We start from the raw sequence: 20,162 nt of genomic DNA on the forward strand, positions 1-20,162 counted from the left end.
GGGCAAGTGATGAGGAGGGGCCCCAACCCGCGGAGGATATTTGTTACGGTGGAGGTCAAAGTCAAGACGATCAACGCACAAATAGCATCGACCTGTCGGGCGAGCATGCCCTTACCAGGGGGAAGGTCCTGGTCCGACCCCACCTTCGACAAGGGGAGGTGTCAAATGATCAACTTAATGGAGTATCGGACGCTGAACAGAGGAGACGATGTGCAGGAGTCGGGCCGAGCGGCTACCCCGCTCGGCCAGGCAGCAGAACTCGACATTGGTAGAGCAAAACTTCGGTCGACCGGACGTAACACAAGCACAGTGGAATTCCGGCCGAGCGGACATGACATGAGCATAGTGGGAGTTACTGCTGAGCGGACGAGACACAGGAACAGTGGAATTATTGCCGAACGAACTAAATACAGTGGAGCCCCGATCGAGCGGACGAGACACAGGAATAGCGAAACTCCGCCCGAGCGGCTAACCCGCTCGGCCTAATAGCATACTCTCTCTGGTATCCATCGACATCCTTTCAAGATTTAGTGTCGTCGAACGGGCATGGACAACCAGAAGATTGTACAGTGGAAGCTTCCACTGTCACTTTAGAGATATTCTCGACCCGTTAAGGTACTGTATTAGAGACACTTTACTGACAAGTCTTTTTAGGGAAAATTTTGGTAAGCGTGCTCACCTTGGGGAGCATGCACACGCGCTACAAGAGCTCTATATAAAAGGGAGGAATCCAAGCATTGACGGAGGTACGCAATTCGTGATCGACTGTTCTCGCTACTGTTTATTTTGCTCCGCCTTCTACTTCATCGCCGGTGACTGACTTGAGCGTCGAAGGGCCAACATCGGGGACCCCTTTCCTAACTCGGCACTGACGTAATTTGTGTTGCAGGTCCGAGCGGAGTCTACAGGCAGTCAGCGGGAGCGCCACATCCCCAGCTTTTCATCTCATCGACTTTCGGACAGGATCAAACTCCCATCATACTTTTTCTCTCATCGTGCTTTTCCTCTCATCACAATTTCTCTTATTATGTTTCATCTCTCATTATACTTTCTCTTTCTCAATCTCTTCCATCACACTCTCTCTCCTCATTTTATCTCATCACATTTTCCTTCTCTTTATTCTCTTCCATCACTCTTTCTCTCTCATCACATTTTCTCTCTACTCATTTTCTCTATTGAACAACCATACGGGCATTTCTATGTTGCATACAACTCCGCAACAGAATTTACTTTATTCTTCTCTTCTATTTTATCGAAGAAATCGAATTTATCTGATTCAGATCGTTGAATTATTCATTTACCACCCTTACTTTCGTAGGAGTAAAAAATACTATGATGGTTCTGTTGCTTTATATAGATATCTTATCTATGATTTAGCCAAAGTTATCATATTCTCTTTTTTCTTAACCTCTTTTATGATACTGTCTCTCTCCTCATTTTATACCATTACATATTCTCTTTTCGAATTATCTCTTATCATACATATTCTATTTTTTTTTATTTTAATATTTTTATTTTATATTCAATTTTCTATTGCATCTAATTTGTTTTCTCTTATTTTTTCTAATGATGATAAAAAAAAATTTAATTCATTCCGATAAAAAATATTTAACTAAGTAAAGATTATTTTTAAAGATAATTCATGTTTATTCTCATTCCATAATATTCTCATTCTCATTCTCATGGAGAACTAAACGCCACCTAAACCTCTGCACTAAACCCTTCCATCCAAGTAAACAACGATTAATTTCAACATTGAAATGAAATCTTTATTCGTTTTCCCCTGGCTCTTCAGCCGCTCTTGTTCTTCTTCTCCTCCGACGAGGTGGGGCCGTGGAAGAAGTGGACGAGCACGAGGCTCCCGCACTTGGGGCACCTGAGGTCATCCACGGCGAGCATGATGTACATCAGGCAGCGCTGGCAGCCGGCCACCACCATCGGCGTCACCTCTGCCTCTCCCTCCTGCGAGGACAAGCACGAGCTCGGCGACGACGAGTACCCGCGCGCCAGAGAATTCACAGCAGCAGCATCCGCCGGCGACAGGTTTAGCTTCAGGTTCGGCTTCTGGCTTTTCCGCACCATCGCAGAACCACCGTCTGCAGCGGTCGATGAATCACTCCGGCGATCACCGGAGAAACTTAGTTAACGGGAACTGAGGCAGTCTGGGCCGCTAAGAAGGATGATTCGGTAGCCTTTTATAGGGAAAAGAATCGGTTTTGCCACGTGACTCACGTCCTCGCGCTCGCGCTCCAAACAATAACAAGCCCACGAAATGACACGAAACAATTTTTCGTCTTACCTTTTATTTCATTTTAATGTATTTTATTTCTCTTCAAAAACCGAATTTCATATCGGCAAAATTTTCAAATAACTCCTCCCTCTTTTTAAAATTTCACCATAGTTTTGAAATTCCCAAGACGACATTTTAATTTCGAAATTCCCAAAAAGTCATTTCTCACCCTCTTCTATACATACTTAAAATACGATAGCTCGTCATAAGCGCTTCCTAATTTATTTTAATGGCCAGTAAAAATTTTTTATAAGACTGAATCAATCGTGCCTAGGTTCAACGTTACCTGACCTGGTTAATTTTTTTTTTAAAAAAAAATATAGTGGCAAAAGGTCATACGCCGACTCCTGACATCCCACACCATCGATCCCACAGTTATTTGTAAAAAGATAATTCACGGATGATTTTTTTTTACCTTTTGAATAGTGACCGTTATATGAGGGAGGATAAAAACCTGACAAATATTTCACTATGAATTAACCTCTAAACTTCTTAGTAATAATGCCCGATGCAATGACAATCATCTCATCTCATGGGATCATACTTAAAATACATCTGATAATACACTTAGTAGTATACATTTTGACTAGCCGCTTACAGTGTTAAATGTCTTAGGATTTGACTGAGCTGGTCACCATACGATAGAATTATCAAATCAAACAACGATCGATTCTCGACTAAGCCAGGAGAAATATCCTCTTATGTGATGACTTTAATTTTTTTATTTACCTCTCTATAAATAACTATGAGACCAACCATATAGAACGTCGAATATTTTTCCCTTATTTTGGATGAATAAGAGCACCTTTATATTAAAAGTAAAATATACTTATATCTACTTATAGAATTCTTCAAGTTAAATACGAATACCTAAATTATCATAAATAAATTCAGTGAATTTTGATTAAGAATCACAAAAGAACAAAAAGGTCATTGGAAGTTCAGAGAGGTCCATTCATCTGATATTTCAGCTTGATAAATAAAAATTTCAGAACGTGTAACTGGCACTAATCTCATCATATATAGAGTAGTTTCGAAGATTCAATATTCCAAGCGATGGTAAAATCTACAAGAACATAAAGATTTGCTACAAGTTTAGGGTTGTTAGGCTAGCCGAGACATACGAGATGCTACTGCCTGAGAAATAACTTGGTGAAAGATCAAGGTGAAGGTTGAAATAAAGACCAGCAAGCTGCTCACCATTTGCAAATCAATATTCCTCTCTTTTGCAGTGATCAGATGTAATAATAACAAGTTCCATTCGCAGGACAGAATGATATAGACTTGGGAAATAGTAAACATTGGCGTAAATTATCAATGAAAGATCGGCGAGTAAGAACATCCTAACAAAAATACAATAAAGTAGAGGCTATCAAATCTTCATCAATTGTAAGCACGTTCTTCTTTAGTTAACGTATGCTTTAGCTTGAAAAGCACCATTTTGAAAGAGGCACGACGAGAGGCTCATCACTTCAAGGATATGGCACAAGTAACACTTCTCAGATAATCCAGAGGGCTCGACATTGTTTCAAGCATCCTACAACAGTATGAAACACTGATATTTCCTTGACAATGGAAATCAATCCAGTATGACAATGTTATCTTATTCGATTTCCTTTATGTGTATGCAATCTTACCTGACACTGGGAACACTTTAATAGCATCATCGACGAGGCAACAGCCCCTTTCAAAATCCTTTGTCGCCCAAAAGTTGAGAAGGTAATCATTTGAGACTTACACCATGTGCTAATAGAACCATTACCAACTTCTGATGCATAATGATATCCCCTCCTGACCCAGCAATATGACAACATAGTTAGGCTTCCAATAGAAATATAAGAAGTCTATTCAAAGCCATGTCACTGTTCTTTTAAGCTTCATACAGTGAATTCTTCATACAAATAGATAGAGCAGAAGATGAAGAGAGTTCAGAAACATTCTGGTCCTGTATATGATGGAATTTCCAAAAACCAAGCTCTGCAACAATCATGGAAATGTGAGTCTTTCTCTCTCCGGCAACAACAATCAAAAGGCAGGAATGCTATTCTGGATAACTAGATCCAAGTACAACCGGGCACTTTTCTGATCCCCTTCTCTCTCATCATAGCCCTTACCTTTGATACATCGGCCCACCTATCTGCTACAGCATAGATGTTTGAGAGCACCACATAATTACCAGCATTTGTTGGCTCTAACTCAAAGAGTCTTTTAGAAATAACTTCCCCTAACTCTATATCACCAAGCGTTTTACAAGCCCCAAGTAATGCTCCCCAAGCTCCGGCATGAGGCTCCACATCCATCGACTTGATTAGCTCATAAGCTTCTTTTAACCTGCCTGCCCGCCCAAGAAGATCCACCATGCATGCGTAATGATCAGAAGAAGGAGCAATCAGATATTTATGTTTCATTAGCTCGAAATACTTTTTTCCTTCTTCGACTAGACCAGCATAACTACATGCTGTGAGAACCACTGTGAATGTAACATTGTCAGGCAAAAGCCCTTCCTTTAGCATTTGGGAGAATAACTCCAATGCTTTGTGTCCGGCACCATGAATAGAATACCCCTGCATCAAAGAAGAATAGGATACCAAGTCCTTACTCCGCATTGATTCAAATAACTTGGCAGCTCTTTCCATGTTTCCACACTTCACGTTCATGTTTATCAGAGCAGCCAACACATGGGCCTTTGTGATGTCGATTCCATTCTTAATGACGTAAGAGTCCACCCATTTGGCCAAGGTGAGACTGCCTAATTGGGAGCACGCTGACATCAAACCAACCACAATGTGGTCATCAGGCTTGATATTCCCATTGTACATCTCAAGAAATATCTTCATAGCATCACCTGGCCGACCATTCTGAGCATACCCGGAGATCATGGCTGACCATGAAAACAAATCCTTATCTGGTGACTGCTCAAACAAGACTTTAGCTGATGCCAAGTCCCCCGCTTTAGCATATCCATCAATCATTGAAGTATATGAGACAGCATTCTTATGAGGCATTTCATCGAAAAGTGTCCGGGCACTTACCAAATCCCCAGACTTGACATATCCATCGATCATGGAGTTCCAGGTTACCACATTTCTCCTGGGCATTTCATAGAACAGAGACATTGCGGATGCTACATCGCCAGAACTCAAGTAACCAGCAATCATTACTGTCCAAGATACCTCATTCCGGTGCAGTAGAGAATCAAATAGCTTCCTCGCCGCACCAAGCTCGCGGCACTTGCCGTAGAAATCGATGAGGGCCGTCCCGACGAAGACATCAGCTTCGAGGCCATATCGGAGTATGGTGGCGTGGACAGAGGAGCCGACGGCGGCTGCCTCCGAACGAGAGCAGGATGATAGGAGGGAAGGGAAAGTGAATGCGTCGGGAGGCATGGGGCAGCGTCGGCGGAGGAGGTTGAATAGGGCGACGATGGTGGGGAGGGGGGAGTACTGAGCGTGGGCGCTGAGGAGGGCGTTCCAGGTGATTAGGTTGGGGGCAGTGAGGCGCTCGAAGGCGGAGGAAGCGTAGGCCGGGGCGGCGAAGGCGGCGCAGAGGGAAAGGAAGCGGGTGGCGAGGACAGGGTGCTGCTCGAGGCCCTTGCGGATGATGCGGGAGTGGATTTGCTGGAGGCCGCGGAGGGAGCGGCAGGAGTTGAGGAGGCCCGCGACGGAGAGCGCGGAAGGCGGCGAAGAGGTGCAAGATCGTGAGACGGCGGTGGTGGAGGACGAGGAAGCAGCGGATCTGGGCGCGGTCATAGGTCGAAAGGAAGGAGGGACATGGGCGGGACTCGATTTGAGCTCAACCCGTTCGATTCATTTTGGTTTGGTTGTTTCACAACTGAAATCAAATTTTAGATTGGGCCTGATACATACACCAAAAGGCCCAATAGACAAATTTGAGACAAATTACCCAATAGACAAATTAGAGAGAAAACCCTAAGCATGTATAAACATTTTCAAATTTAGTCCGACAAACCCTAAACACATGGAGTATAAATAATCAAAAAAATTATTACCCTGGTAAAACATTTGGGAGAATAAATAAGTGAATTAGAGTTCAAATTCTAACCGAAATAAATATTATAGAGGTCAATCTCTAAGCATGTATAAACCATAGGCAAATTAAGGGGGACTATCTTCGTGATTAATTCGGATTCGGGCGAAGTGGAAACTTGAATTATAATAAAATAACTATTGTCAAATTTATTTTCAAACTAAATTCATTCCATATCAATAGGATTATTTTTAATATATATATACATTTAAAAAAAATATACATTTTAGTTTAGTTTTAGGTTTCCTTATTAAAACAACAAATTAAACCGCATCCATTGTTTTCTAAAACTAATCAAATGGTCCGTCCAAGATCCTTATCTTATTCGAACGGACAATGTTGTTGACCACAATTTTGGCGAGTAAAGCACGCCAAACGTGTGGGGTTGATCAAATGGATTAGATGAGTCAATTTTAATAAATTTGATAAGTTTATTGGGTCAGTGTAGTCAAAGTCTCAGTAGGCGAAGCAAATTGGACGGTTGGACAATTCAACCATATTAGGCATCAGGAACCAAACGCCGCATGGAAGATTTGGCACCGTCATGTTTGAAAATCGAGCCCCAGCATCGGCGCCGTGCCACAATCCGAGGCTGACAGTGAGATGGCACTCCATGAAACATGATAAATCTTTCGACAACTTGTCGCCATCACTGCCCACGCCATCTATTAAAGTCTAACCCAACTCAAACACCTACACCGCTGCCTATATCTTTCAACCCAACGACGAGCATTTTCCACACTCCACTTGTCTGATAGAAGGTTCAAGCCGCCGACCTGCTCGGGCCCGGGCCGCAATGGGCTACCGAAAGCTCCATAACAACTAGAAGAAAACTGACAGAGGAGTTTGGATTGCTTCCTTATCTTGTAGGCCTACGATCAGCTTGAACTAATCGAGTGCCTTGTCCCGGGCCCCGTTCCTTTGTGTGCGCATGCATCACTCGGCGAGCTGCACCGTTGCGAGCTCCGGGACCCAACTTTTTGCCCCGCTACGTCCAAATATTGGCAGTGAGTAGTAGCCATCAGGCAGAGGCAGGAGTGGGATATGGATTATGGAATATAATGATATGAGATCCAGCCGAAACACGAACAATATCGATCGCTCCAGCTAAAGTGACGATCTACGCAAGTCTCACATGTCTTGCTTAACTATCGACTGATCCAAGCATGCCCCATGAGGGTACAAACCCAATCATTGGCCTCTTCTACTCTCATGAAAAAAAAAGCTGACAGGCAATTCACCCTGCTGCCATCTTTGCTTTCCCCAGTGCTCTCTGCTTCTGCTACCTGCCAAGATCTTCCACTGTTTTTCATCGTCAATCATTGTTCGGATGCATGCTCTTCTTCAACTCGTGGCCTGGAAATTGTACGATGGTAACATGGTTGGGGTCGAATATTGCATGCAGTGAGATTCAAGGGGAAACCAAGAACTCTAGCTGCCGTGAGTTTTGTAGGACTTTACGTATCGATCACAGATATTTAAGTTTGGTATAACATCAACTCACACTGAAGTGATAGAATTCCAATTCTACCTCACTTGTCAATCTGATGTTTTTTAGATTAATTTAATATATCATATATTACAAAAATCATAAATCCTTAAAATTAAGTACCCTTGCGGAACATAGCCTAACTTGGCTACTACTAATTGTGTGGTCATTCACCTCACCATCGTATTTGAGTACGAATAACAAAGACATCTGATCCTATCTGAAAGTGATAGAGATGACGCATTGGATATGTGACTTTGCTATTGACTGGGAGCTGATTTTGAACTGGAGAGAAAAAAAGACTCCTTCTTTCTGCACACACCAAAGAGAGCAAAGGAAACGTTAAAGCGAGAATCAGGGAGGGGGTCCCTGACGCAGGTACTCCGACGTTTAAATCAGTGTATCTGAGCAAAACATGCAGAAGAAGAAAAATAGTTGCATGATGTCAAGTTTGTAAAAATGTGAGCATATTTCACCAACGGAAATAACCTCTTTTTATATCATCTCTCATATGCTCCGCAATAATGAGGTGATAAGGAATATTTTGTGTCAGAATATGCCTGGTGATAGAAGATGTATAATTTGAAAGATGGGCAGTCATCCCTCAAGGAATTTTCCATTATCGGTAGATGAATTGTTTTTTATAACTTCTGTCATCAATGAGACGGTTGAGAGAATATATCGTCAGAATATCGGGTGATGGAAGATGTATAGCCACCCTTTGAGAAAGGTTTCATTGCACGTATATATTATAGCAACAGAATATTCTTTGACAAGTAGCTGTTATTTTCTGACGAGTTGTTGCAATTCCCTGATAATGTTGTCCCTTGGAGGTATCCCGGTCGGATCTTTAGCCGACCGCTTTTATACTGTGATACCTATTTTTGAAAGGAAGGAGGGAAGGGGGGGGGGAGCCAAGCCCCGGAAGATTCGATTGCCACTTGGACCGATCAACCATATGTTATGAGACTTGCCCCTAAAATATTAACCTGGGAGTGCGACCGACCCTATGTCCGACCAGGTTTGTACTAAGAATTGCTTCATACATTTGTCTTATATATATATGTGGGGGCTGAGCTTCGTAAACCCGACCACATTGTGAGCCATATTCTTGAAAGTCCGATCAGCTCTGGGGCCGACCAACCATATGCTGAAAGTTTCCTTAGTGTTGCAAGATAGGAAACTATGCCCTGTAAACCCGACTGCCTCTTACGTCGACCGAACATATACTGAGAGTTGTATCATAGAAGTTGGGAGTTGGGCCCCGTATGCCCAACCATTGCGGGAGCTGACCAGATTTATTCTGTGTATCTTGGTACTGAGGTGTGGAGCGATGAGACCCTTAAGTTTGACTAACTCTAAAGCTAACTGACTCCGTACTAAAGGCCTTAGCGTTGAGGAGTGAGGAACTGCGTCTCGGTAAGAGCGACTTGGCCATTTGCACCTCACTCTGACCTTGACCGCAACCTCATATTGACTTTGACTTCTACCTCACTACTGGGTCCGCTCATAATATATCGTATCAACATCCCCATTAATTAATAAGTTCCTCCATGTTGGACAATATAAGGGTTCAACTCAATTCAGAAAATATCAAATCTACCAGCCTAAAGGTATCCTTTAACCTCAACTATGATTCACCATATATCGTCTATAACATTCTTCGTCGAAACGGATGTCGAACGACCGAAATGGGCATTCCGGCACAGGAACCCTCATGTCGTTCCAAAGTTCTGGTAAATTACATGAGTTGCTTTGGGGTGACATTCTCGAACGTTATAACAACAAAAGAATGACACTGAATAGTTGGAGCAGTGTATTGTTAGGGTTAATCGGAGATAATTCCTCTTAATTAAATTCATTACCTGACTCTTGGATAGCCACTTATTGCCTCTTCTCTCGCACCAGCTAACGGAGATAACTAGTGGAGGTTATTCTTCAACTGCTCACGATGGGAAAGAACGAGGAGTGTCAGTCAGCGGTGAAGCTTGTGGTGCATCAGGAAGGAGGAAAACAAACTGCAACAGAGTGGAAACTATTTATGGTGGCGAGTGTAGGGATCTTATGCGAAAAACAACACATAACGCAATGGAAAAATGATCCCTCCAGAGATCCTTGTGAATATGGTATACTCGTTCTTGCTACTCTATCAGATAGAATAGTTACCTTCGTTTCGTGACTAGTACTCTCGACAGCAACTTTGATTTGGATGTAGATCTCAGTGCGATCAGAACGTCGACACCTTTACAGTATATACACGAACACGTTTTCCGTTCGTCACACAAACTCATATTCAGAGAAGAACCACCTTCATAGTGCTAACCACTTTAGGAGGTTTGGCCAAGAAGAAGAAGAGGAGGAGGAAGAAGATGAATCTCATCCAAAATACAATAGCAAAAACCCTTTTATATTCATCCAATGAATGCCAAAGATTTTTGCCCTTTGGTCTTCCTCTTATTAATGCTCCATTAAACTTTTTAATGGACATTAATTCTAATGAATGTAATGCTCTTTAGTGGTAGAGTCTAATCTAAAAAATCTAATTCGGATTAGACTAAATCTAATAATCCAATGGTTGTATTCATATGAGTCTAACTCAAGGAGTCTAATTCGGATTAGACTTAACCTTATAATATTAGGGTTAATCATATTTTAGTTAAACTAAAATATATTAATCTCTAAATTAACATGTTCTTTGTGTGTTCTTATAACATTGGCAATGTATCTAAAACCATTTTAGATACATAAGTAATACGTGTCATCTAGCAATGCACCATTGCTACCCAAGTGACGAGAATGTCGAGATCCGACCTAATCTTTCTGTGTCTATTATCTTGTATGACTTAGTCCTTCTATCCTCGATATTTAGATTGATTAATAAGGCATAGACCATATCATTTTCTTATCAATCTTTTTGTTTTTTGATCTCAAAGTAAACTCACTTAACTAAATGAGCTTAATATCTAATATTGACTTATTTGAGTATGGTAATGAATTTTAGTAGTCTTACTTAATCAAGGGGCACATGAATATCATTTTCATCATATGGAAGGGATATCTCTCATCTACACCACTTATATCCCTCCACTTAACTTATTGCATACTCAGTGATCGACTTTATAGTCCACCTTGTTACAGGTGACGTTTGTCAATACTAAAGTACACAACTTCTTATATAAGGAACCATAGTGAGTTCAGATATGAGGATTATTCATACCAATAGTCATTATGAGAATGTTTATAACACTCATAAAACGATCTATGAAAATTCTAATGGAGGGTCAATTCAGTACATATTCTTTAATATATACTGATGTGTCAACTTGATATCTTATATTTATGACTTATGAGATTAAGTATTGACCTACATTCTAGTCTCAACACATTAACATTGCCCTTGTATATTAATGTTTGACTAGAATAGTTAAGAGTAGTGTTTTATATATATCTACAGTCTCCCACTATCAATTCAACCAATTGATATACTGTAAACTAGAACATACTATTTTAGGACATTATTATACTTATTTATTTGGCACAGATCTAAAGTAAATATAATAATCATTAGCTTTTATTAATAAAATATGATATAATATGTCCTTAGCTAATCAACTTTTAATTGACTCTTAGGGCTTACACTAACAAACGATGATGGTTGTTGTTGGCTCCTAGTGAGTAGAGCGACACCAGATTAGATGGTGGAGGAACAACACTATGCGTGCATGATGAAATATAGTTTTAATCGAAACCCTAAGTTTTAATTAAAACTATACGTTAATAAATCAAATCAGTTCCCTACTAAAATAGATAATTTAATAAAGTCTAATAAATTATCACCTAAAATATTCTATAAAATTTCTTTAAATTTAAAAAAAATCCTAAATAATTTTATATATTTACATTTATTTATTTTAATTAACCTATTATTATTATTATAATTAATTTGATTATTAAACTTATTTAAATAGAATTTTAAATGGAAAATATTTATATCATAAACCCTAATTACAAAATCTTCACCCGGGAGCTTAAAAAAAAAACCTGCACACCTCGTGCACACCCACGGTGGGCGACCCTCACAGGTTGGGGCACCCGAATTACTTCCGAGTGTCCCCATCAATTTGCTTGTGAGGGCATCCACAGTGGTCACCCAAGGTGGATATACATGGTGTATATATCTGCCCACAGTGAGGGAGGGGCTTCCTGGCGCCCCGGATCAAGTCCAGATATATATATAACGAATCTTATATTGCGAACCCGTCCGGACTTGACTTGGGGCGCCAGGAATTGATCCAAGCGCCCGTGCGCAACATAGTCCAGGCGCCTGGAATGAATCTAGGTGCCGGGATTCATTAAATAAGTTTTTTTATTTTGTTTTGGGGTATATTATATGCATTTATGGTTCAAGATTTTAGAATTTATGAGTTGAGTTATAATGTATTTGACCTAATAAGATTTTCCTCTAGAGTTCAGGCTTCTTCTCTTGGATTATAGGGTTCAAGATTAAAAATTTTATATACTCACGGAATATATTATATGTATTTATCGTTTAAAATTTTAGGATTTAGGGGTTGAGTTATAATGAATTTAAGCTAATAAGATTTTTCCTCTAGAGTTCAGACTTCCCTCTTGAGTTATAGTATTTAAAATAAAAAATTTTAGATACTCACGAGGTACAGTGTTCATCTTTAAGGCAATGTTTGATTAAAAAATAAATTTGAATCTAGGCACCCACATGGATTGAATCCAGTCGCTTGGATCACTGAGGCGTGAACGAGCGCACAACGTTTTGTCCACAACATAAACAATACTATATATATATATATATATATATATATATAACGTGGACTTTACGCTACACACCCTGTGCACACCTAAATTTTTTTTCGATTTGATATTTTTTTATGTTTAATACTATATCTCAACTCCTAAAACCTAAAGGGCATAACCACAAACTAAAAATAAATAAATAAAAAAGCTGCACATGTCTGCTAGGTAGATGACTTTGTCATTAATTGGGAGAAGACTTTGGGATGGAAAAGAAATGACACCTGACACTCCAAGGCACTCCTTTCTGTGCACACCACAAAGAGAGCAAAGGGAAGCGTTAAAGCGAGAACCCAGGAGGGGATCCTTGGCGTAGGTACTCCGATGCTCAAGTCAATATGATTGTTGAGCAAAAAGTAAAGAAGAAGATGAACGGTAAATGCATGCATTTTCTAACCTTGTAAAACATACCCGACTAACGGAGAAGAACCCTTTTTTATACTAATCGTCAAAACCCCCATAATCATGACATGTTAGAAAATATTTAGTGTCAGAATATAACGAGTAATAGAATATGTGCAACTACCTTTGAGGAACGGTTTGTTTTATGCACATGAATCGTCTTTTGTAACCCTCGTATTAATAAGGCAGCTGAGAATGTCAGATATCAAAATGTGCTAAGGAACGCTAGGCAATGGAAGCTACACGGACACCCTCAAAGGAAGGTTTTGTTTCCTCTATATGCCTTGGTGGCACAATATTCTCTGTCAAGTAGCTGTTATTATCTGATAACTTGTTATGATTCAATGACAATGTTGTCTACAGGAGGCAATCTGATCGACTTGGTGATCGACTGCTATATGCTGGGAGACTGGGAAGAGAAGTGGGCAAGAAAACCCCTTAAATCCAATTAGCTCTTTGGTCGACTGATCATATGCTGGGAATTGTATTGTAGAATCAGGGAGCTATGCCCCATATGCCCAACCATTGCTGGAGCCTACCGGGTTTATTCTGTGTGTATTAGTACTGAGGAGTGGAGCGACAAGTCCTCTAAGTCCGAATGGCTCTAGAGCCAACCAACTTCATGCTGAAGGTCTTAAGACTAAGGGATGAAGAACTATGCACTGTAAGTCCGACCAATCCTTTGGTCGACCAGTCATATGTTGAGAATTATATTGTAGAATCAGGGAGCTGGGCCCCATATGCCCGACCATTGCAGGAGTCAACCGGCTTGATTCTATGTGTATTGACATTGAGGAGTGGAGCGATAAGTCCCTTAAGTCCGAACGACTCTAGGATCGATCGACTTCATATTGAAGGCCCTAGCGCTGAGGGGTGAGAAGTTGAGCCCCGATGAGAGTGACTCGATCAACTATGTGTACTCCTAATGGCCATCTCACTCTGACTTTAACTGATTTTGACCGTCATCTCACATTGACTTTGATTGTTATCTCATCTCTAGATCCACTCATAACATACTATCTATGTATATCCACACTGTAATCATTCCATAAAATAATATTAGAACTAAAACGATCGAGTCCGTGACAGCTATCGCGATCGTTCTTATGAACCATGGTATTGGTCCATAGTTACCGCTACTTAAGCATATCGACATGACAATTGACAACTAAGAAGCAACATCACATTATGACAATTGCTGGAAAAATATTGTAAGATTACCAACCTAGTGCTAGTGGAGCAACACAACCTACCTCTCTATTAGAAACGTCTCGTTCCCACGGGCGTAATCAAATTGGTATCGTAGAATTGCATAGGTTCGAATCCCGTAAAATTCCTTTTCTCAGAGAACTAGTTTTTTTTCCATCGCAGAAAAGTCTCTAATGGCAGAGAGTACACCATCACTTTATGCACCGACTAGCGCATCGAGGTTTCTCCCAAATCACCTGAGGTCTGTGTATGCCTGCTGCCACCAGGTGCAGTGACAGTGACAATGATATTCAACCTCCCTCTGGCAACTACCATCAAGGTCTCCTTAACTATCATCGCCCTAATTGATGTGTTCTTTGTCTTTTACAGCCCAAACACCCCTAATCACGAATCATCGTTATCATTGAGATCTTCAATCTACACCAAATTTCTACCTACCTAGCATCCTCCACTCTACTAGTAGCAACAATCTTTCACTATACAGCTACATTCTGGAGCCGATCGATGACACTTTGTTACACTTTTCCCTTGCTTTCAGGGTTGCTGCATCGTCAATCCAAAAAGGATGTGTACTACAAACTGTTGATGTCGCAGCATGATTGATAACATTACAAACTCTACATGTCTAAGATGGTGTGTGAAAAGTCGCGGGATTTATTGAGTGAATCAAATAAGCTAAGGAAGGGTAGAAGCAATGGACAAAATTGGAGAAAGTGGCGAGGGCGTAGCTGATAATGGCTAGGAAGGGAAAGAAAAAGGATCAATATGGAAAACAATGTAGAGTGCTAGAAATGAAGGACAGGCTATCGGCACAAGATGATAGCAGACATCATCTAAGGGGCACTTGACAAAGAGATTTGGATTGGCTATAGAGCTTAGATTGGCGATGAAGTTTAACATTTCTATATTTTTAATTAACTTGAGTAGTAAGTCTGATCTCACTCAACAATAATGTAGATGGAATGACTGACCTGATATTCTGCCACAGCAATTCTAGTTCATCAACTCAACAGTGACTGAAACGAAATTCAATTAGAATATAAATATTGTTATAAGTTCATTAACAAAAAGGTGAATTAATTGGCAGAGAACAGTCAGCTTGTACATACCATGTGTTATCCGGTTACAAGATAACCCCACAAGACATGTAGGGAACTTGCAAATCAGCACGATGCTGCAGAAAGCTTTCAGATGTCCACTCGTTTTTTCTGCACACGGAAATTAAAAATAGTCGGCAACTAAGGACCACGTCGAGGTGAGGTGGGATTACCCAATGCTTACAGGTGTAGGATTATTATATGCTTACAATGTGGGATGTAGGGCAGGCAGAGTACATCACACACAGCAACGGTAGCAGAGCAGTGAATAGCCAAAGAGTGGAAGAGGATTCTGAGGACAGGCTTTATACACGCTTGCTGCATCTAAAGATATCGGATTAGAAAAACCTCTTCTGTTTTTTCCGAATCATTGGAAAATGAGAATGTGTTTAAATAATCACAGGATGGTACTCATTGAGCTGAGCCGGTGATGCAACCTACAAGTCACAGGAGAGAGAGTTAAACCTACATGAGAATTTAATTTCAGACTGGGTAAAGGAAATTTATTACATAATCATCTTTTTATGATAAATTCAACCATTAAGCATTTGAATCTACATACTTGGTAAGATGAAGGCAATAACTAGCTTTGCCTTAATTGTGGTCTCGAACTCTCAGCCCTGATTTCTGCACAATATCAGGAAATGGCAATGACTAAGAAGACTAGTTGATATTAAACAGTGTAATGCCAACTATGACAAGTAAGCGTGTTGGATCATTCAGGAGTCAGGACCACAGCTGCATTATATTTTCCAACAGTTTGAAGTCGATCCAAACTACAGCTATCTTTTCAATAACGCGTATCAAATAGCCAGTCGTAAAGGATGAGAAGTTTGAAATAGTCAATTGTAGTACAATAACACTTATGGTTATCTGATGAGCCGGTGGAATTCAAACTGCTCTAGTCATAAATTCCGGCTACGAGAGTCTTTCAAGTGTGTAGAAGTAGACAAGGAAAAGGTTTGATCTACTTTTGTATCAGATGTGTGGAAGACAGAGTCCCAGGGGGGAATTCTCCACAGGAATAGTAAAATTCTTGCATCAGTATGGAGATGCATCTGCACATTATTGAGAGAAGAGAAGAAAACTGACTCTTAGTAAAGTTGGCAGGAGTTATCAAGTGACAACAACCCACATGGAATATAATTGCATGGGGCTCACACTGGATGGCTGTGATGAGGCCACAAGGGGCACACTGACTTCTAAATATCATCACCACCTTATTATCATTCAGTCCTTACCAGTTTACTAAAAAATTAGCAACATTAGGATCTCTAAACCCTTGACTGTTCCATGTTCATCTAAGTATCACCACCTTATTATCATTCAGGTCAGGTCTCCCACGCACTTCTACAACTAATGCATCTGCCTCAGTACTAGGCAGTTTGTCTCCCGATCCTTTGAAATATTTTGCTTCATTGGCTATAAATTGCCAAGTAATACAGGCTCGTCAACACCAATACCGTCAACAATAACACCATCTCTCCAATTCTTCCCACCTTCTTCTCCCCTTTCCCACATCAATGCCGCAACAGCATCTTCAAGCTTGGTCTTGGGAGCTGCCCATGCAGCAACACCAGTATCATCAACTCTGCCATGATGAGCAGCGAGAAGTCAGAGAACACATGTTTGAAAAGCCTCTGACTCCAAGTGATGTGGGCAAGCTCAACAGGCTCGTCATACCAAAACAACACGCTGAGAAATACTTCCCCTTGAATGGCAACTCTGGCGAGAAAGGCCTTCTGCTGAGCTTCGACGATGAGTCGGGCAAGACCTGGCAGTTCCGTTATTCTTACTGGACCAGCAGCCAGAGTTACGTGCTCACCAAAGGATGGAGCCGGTTTGTTAAAGAGAAGAAATTGGATGCAGGAGATGTCGTCCTGTTTGAGCGTCCAAGGTACGGAGGAGAACGCCTCTACATTGGATGCAGGCATCGAGGTGAGCATGAGAGCACCCTACCGGCGCAGGTGGCTGCAGCTGTGCCCATGTCCGCTGCTGCAGGGAAGTGGACTGCTGCAGCTTATTATTCTGCTGCTTGCTCGAGCAGCTCCAGCTTCAGAACCGTGCAACAAGGCTCTTCTCTTCATGCAGGTTCTCATTTCTGAAATTTGAGTAGCACATGATATAGTTGATTGAGATCATAATCAAGGTATAAATTGGAACAACCAAAAAGATTTAGATTACTTCCGACGAAAAAAATAAGATTCAGATCACCTAGTAAAGGTATGGCCTTACACATTGAGAAGTCTAGACCTGCTAAAGCTAGAAAATTATTGGCTTGCACAAGAATTTGATAAAATTCATGTAGCCCAATTACCTCAGAGAAAATTCCATTTAATTATATCAAACAGTCAGGTAACAAATTGCTGCTGTATGAAATGTTATGTTGCATCCATTTGCAGGAGATCAAGAGGCTGTAGTAGTACAGACTGAGACAGTGGCACCAGCTAACACTAAGAGGTTGAGGCTCTTTGGTGTAAATTTGGACCTCTGGCCAGAGCCTGAGCCACAGCCTGTGGCCTCAACTTCATGGTTCTTACGCTAGATTCATACTGAAAAAAATGGCAACAGCTCTTAGCTCTTAGAAATAGGTTGGTCACAATGTCTTTATTTTTGTTTTTGTTTGTTGGAAGATCATGGTGTGTCTGAAGACATCCCAACGTTGTTCAACCTCATGGTTAATAAATTTGTTCTGATAAAATATTAATGTTATTGTATGTGCTTTTGACAGTTATCTGGAGCTGGTTATATGATCAGGAAGAAAGGGAATGAACGGAAGTCGGGAGTGGAAGAGAGGGGGAAAAATCTGAGGTCATGTTCACAATTCCAACCGATCAATCTACCCCCTCTTCAAAGATGACAACTTGATTGACAGAGATATGGAGGGCCTGGCAACCACTGCACGAGGACAGAAGCCGAGAGCAACTAGAGTAAGAAAAAGGAAGGGGGAGGAGATCCCTGGTTTTCCGGGCAATCTCCCCATCCATTTATTTTAGTTTTCTGTTTTTTTTATTCAGAATTTCTACTGTACACTACCTGTCGGATCTGATGGATGGGATATTGGATGAAGTCTCATGATAAATCAGATTCAAAAGTAGTAGAAGAAATGAGGGTGGGTCCTCTTCGACCTGTGGCACTGATTCTCTCGTCTCGTGGAATTTGTAGTTTTGAGGAAAGATCTAAAGAATCTGATGGGTCTTTCACTTTTGCCCTTCACTCATACTCTTTCCTGGTTTATCCTATCTCTGCCCTCCATGCCTAATGGTCCTTGTGGAGTGAGAAGGGGATGAAGGATATGAGATAGGAAGCATGATATGAAATTTCCACCAAAAAAAAAATATAGTATGATATGAAAGTAAGAAGGAATAGAGATTACATGAAATGTACAAACAAAATAAACCTGCATATATCACTAGCTATTTACAGTGGGTGCAAAAACACGAGATAAGACATCTCGACATGTCCATATCTTGTCCTTTCTTTACTAAATTTATAGTTCTTTCCTTTCTGCTTTATGGAACGAATGCTATCTAATTCCCAATTCGACTACTAATTAATAATAAAAATAGCACTTGAAAAGTTGTCATAGCTCTCTCTCTCTCTCAAGAGGCACGTTGAGAAAGGTAAGAGTAGTCAGACATAAATCTAGCTTCTCAACAGTTAACCTGCTCTGAGCTACCATGTCTCCTACTTTGATATTTATTATTATTGTTAAGTTGCATCATACTTCTTGCCAACCAATAATGCACATGAATGCATTTTTTGATTTGACAGGCCAAATCAAAACTTGACTAATGCACAAATTGTAGAGCAAAAACGTATAGAGTAAAAACAAGAGTAAACCAAACACCTAAATAAAGATCTAAGAATCACTCAAGTCGGTTCCTTTATCTTTGAATGAATTATACAATAGGATTTAACTTCCATGGATCACACTGATAGGTTTCTATTTAATGGGACAATTTACAAAACCGTACTTCTCATATTAGGTATTTATCAAATGACTCTATGTTCATTAATTCTTACCAAATCACACCCTTGCTTTTTCTTCTTCTTTTATGTTTTGATTCCAAAATCCCTTCAAAACTTACTCCTGTCAATTTCAGCAAGATGATTTCAAATTTTTTACTCAAAATTAGCTTGCTTGAGTTTTTTTCAACCTAAAAATGCTCATTAAAGAGTCTCACAACGTAATGATGCATGCATATATAAATCAGTTTACATCTCACTCAAAACCAACTTATTTGAGTTCCTTTGTGCTAAAATTCCCTTTAAAATCCCTTCCATTTCACTGGTGCATAAATATGGGTAAATTCTGATGCAACCTGATTCCAAAGTCAACTTGCATGGGTCTAATTACCACAGAATGGTCCAGATGTTTAATTTCAAATCAAATTACAATATGATTTTCCACTTGAAATCGTCTTATTGCAGTTTATTTGAATCCAAAATGATTGTTTTGAGGGGCCCTTACACCCTAAAACCAATTAATAAGGCACCATTTGAAATACCTATACAAGAGGAGTGCTCTACAAAGAGTGCCTAAGCTTCAATTTAATATTCCTAGGAAGAAACAAAGAAAAACAATTTCATCATCAAAAAGGTTCCAAGATTCATCTGAATGAGGCTTTCAATTATCATATATAATTATCACAGCCAAATCCACAAAAAGATATCTTGTCTGCCCTTACATAAAGGAACCATGTGAAGGGGGGAGTTTCTTCTTCTAGTGGATACACGGTACGGTTGACAGAGAACCAGAGCTCATAATATATCAACCCTGGACTTGCAACTCCACCAT

General features: G+C 40.3%; 3 protein-coding genes across 3 annotated transcripts; 1 reads left to right on the plus strand and 2 right to left on the minus strand.

Annotated features, from left to right (window-relative positions):
* Nucleotides 1-1,715: 1,715 nt before the first annotated feature.
* Nucleotides 1,716-2,142, minus strand: LOC122001746 (protein GL2-INTERACTING REPRESSOR 2-like). The gene has a single exon (XM_042556652.1). The coding sequence runs from the start codon at nt 2,080-2,082 to the stop codon at nt 1,792-1,794; it is 291 nt and encodes a 96-aa protein (XP_042412586.1). The 5' UTR covers nt 2,083-2,142; the 3' UTR covers nt 1,716-1,791.
* A 1,350-nt stretch (nt 2,143-3,492) lies between these two features.
* On the minus strand, nt 3,493-6,120 carry LOC122022365 (putative pentatricopeptide repeat-containing protein At5g37570). The gene is made up of 2 exons (XM_042580335.1): nt 3,928-6,120; nt 3,493-3,827 (listed from the first exon to the last, which is right to left on the minus strand). Exon 1 carries the CDS (start codon nt 6,037-6,039, stop codon nt 4,345-4,347), a length of 1,695 nt encoding a protein of 564 aa, XP_042436269.1. The 5' UTR covers nt 6,040-6,120; the 3' UTR covers nt 3,493-3,827; nt 3,928-4,344.
* Nucleotides 6,121-16,594: 10,474 nt separating this feature from the next.
* LOC122022373 (B3 domain-containing protein Os11g0156000-like) lies at nt 16,595-18,577 on the plus strand. Its single transcript, XM_042580347.1, has 3 exons — nt 16,595-17,452; nt 17,764-17,952; nt 18,093-18,577. The coding sequence occupies exons 1-2, from the start codon at nt 16,885-16,887 to the stop codon at nt 17,904-17,906; spliced, it is 711 nt and encodes a 236-aa protein (XP_042436281.1). The 5' UTR covers nt 16,595-16,884; the 3' UTR covers nt 17,907-17,952; nt 18,093-18,577.
* Nucleotides 18,578-20,162: the final 1,585 nt, after the last annotated feature.

The sequence above is a fragment of the Zingiber officinale genome, chromosome 1A (genome assembly GCF_018446385.1).
Source record: "Zingiber officinale cultivar Zhangliang chromosome 1A, Zo_v1.1, whole genome shotgun sequence".
In the NCBI taxonomy this organism is placed as follows: domain Eukaryota; kingdom Viridiplantae; phylum Streptophyta; class Magnoliopsida; order Zingiberales; family Zingiberaceae; genus Zingiber; species Zingiber officinale.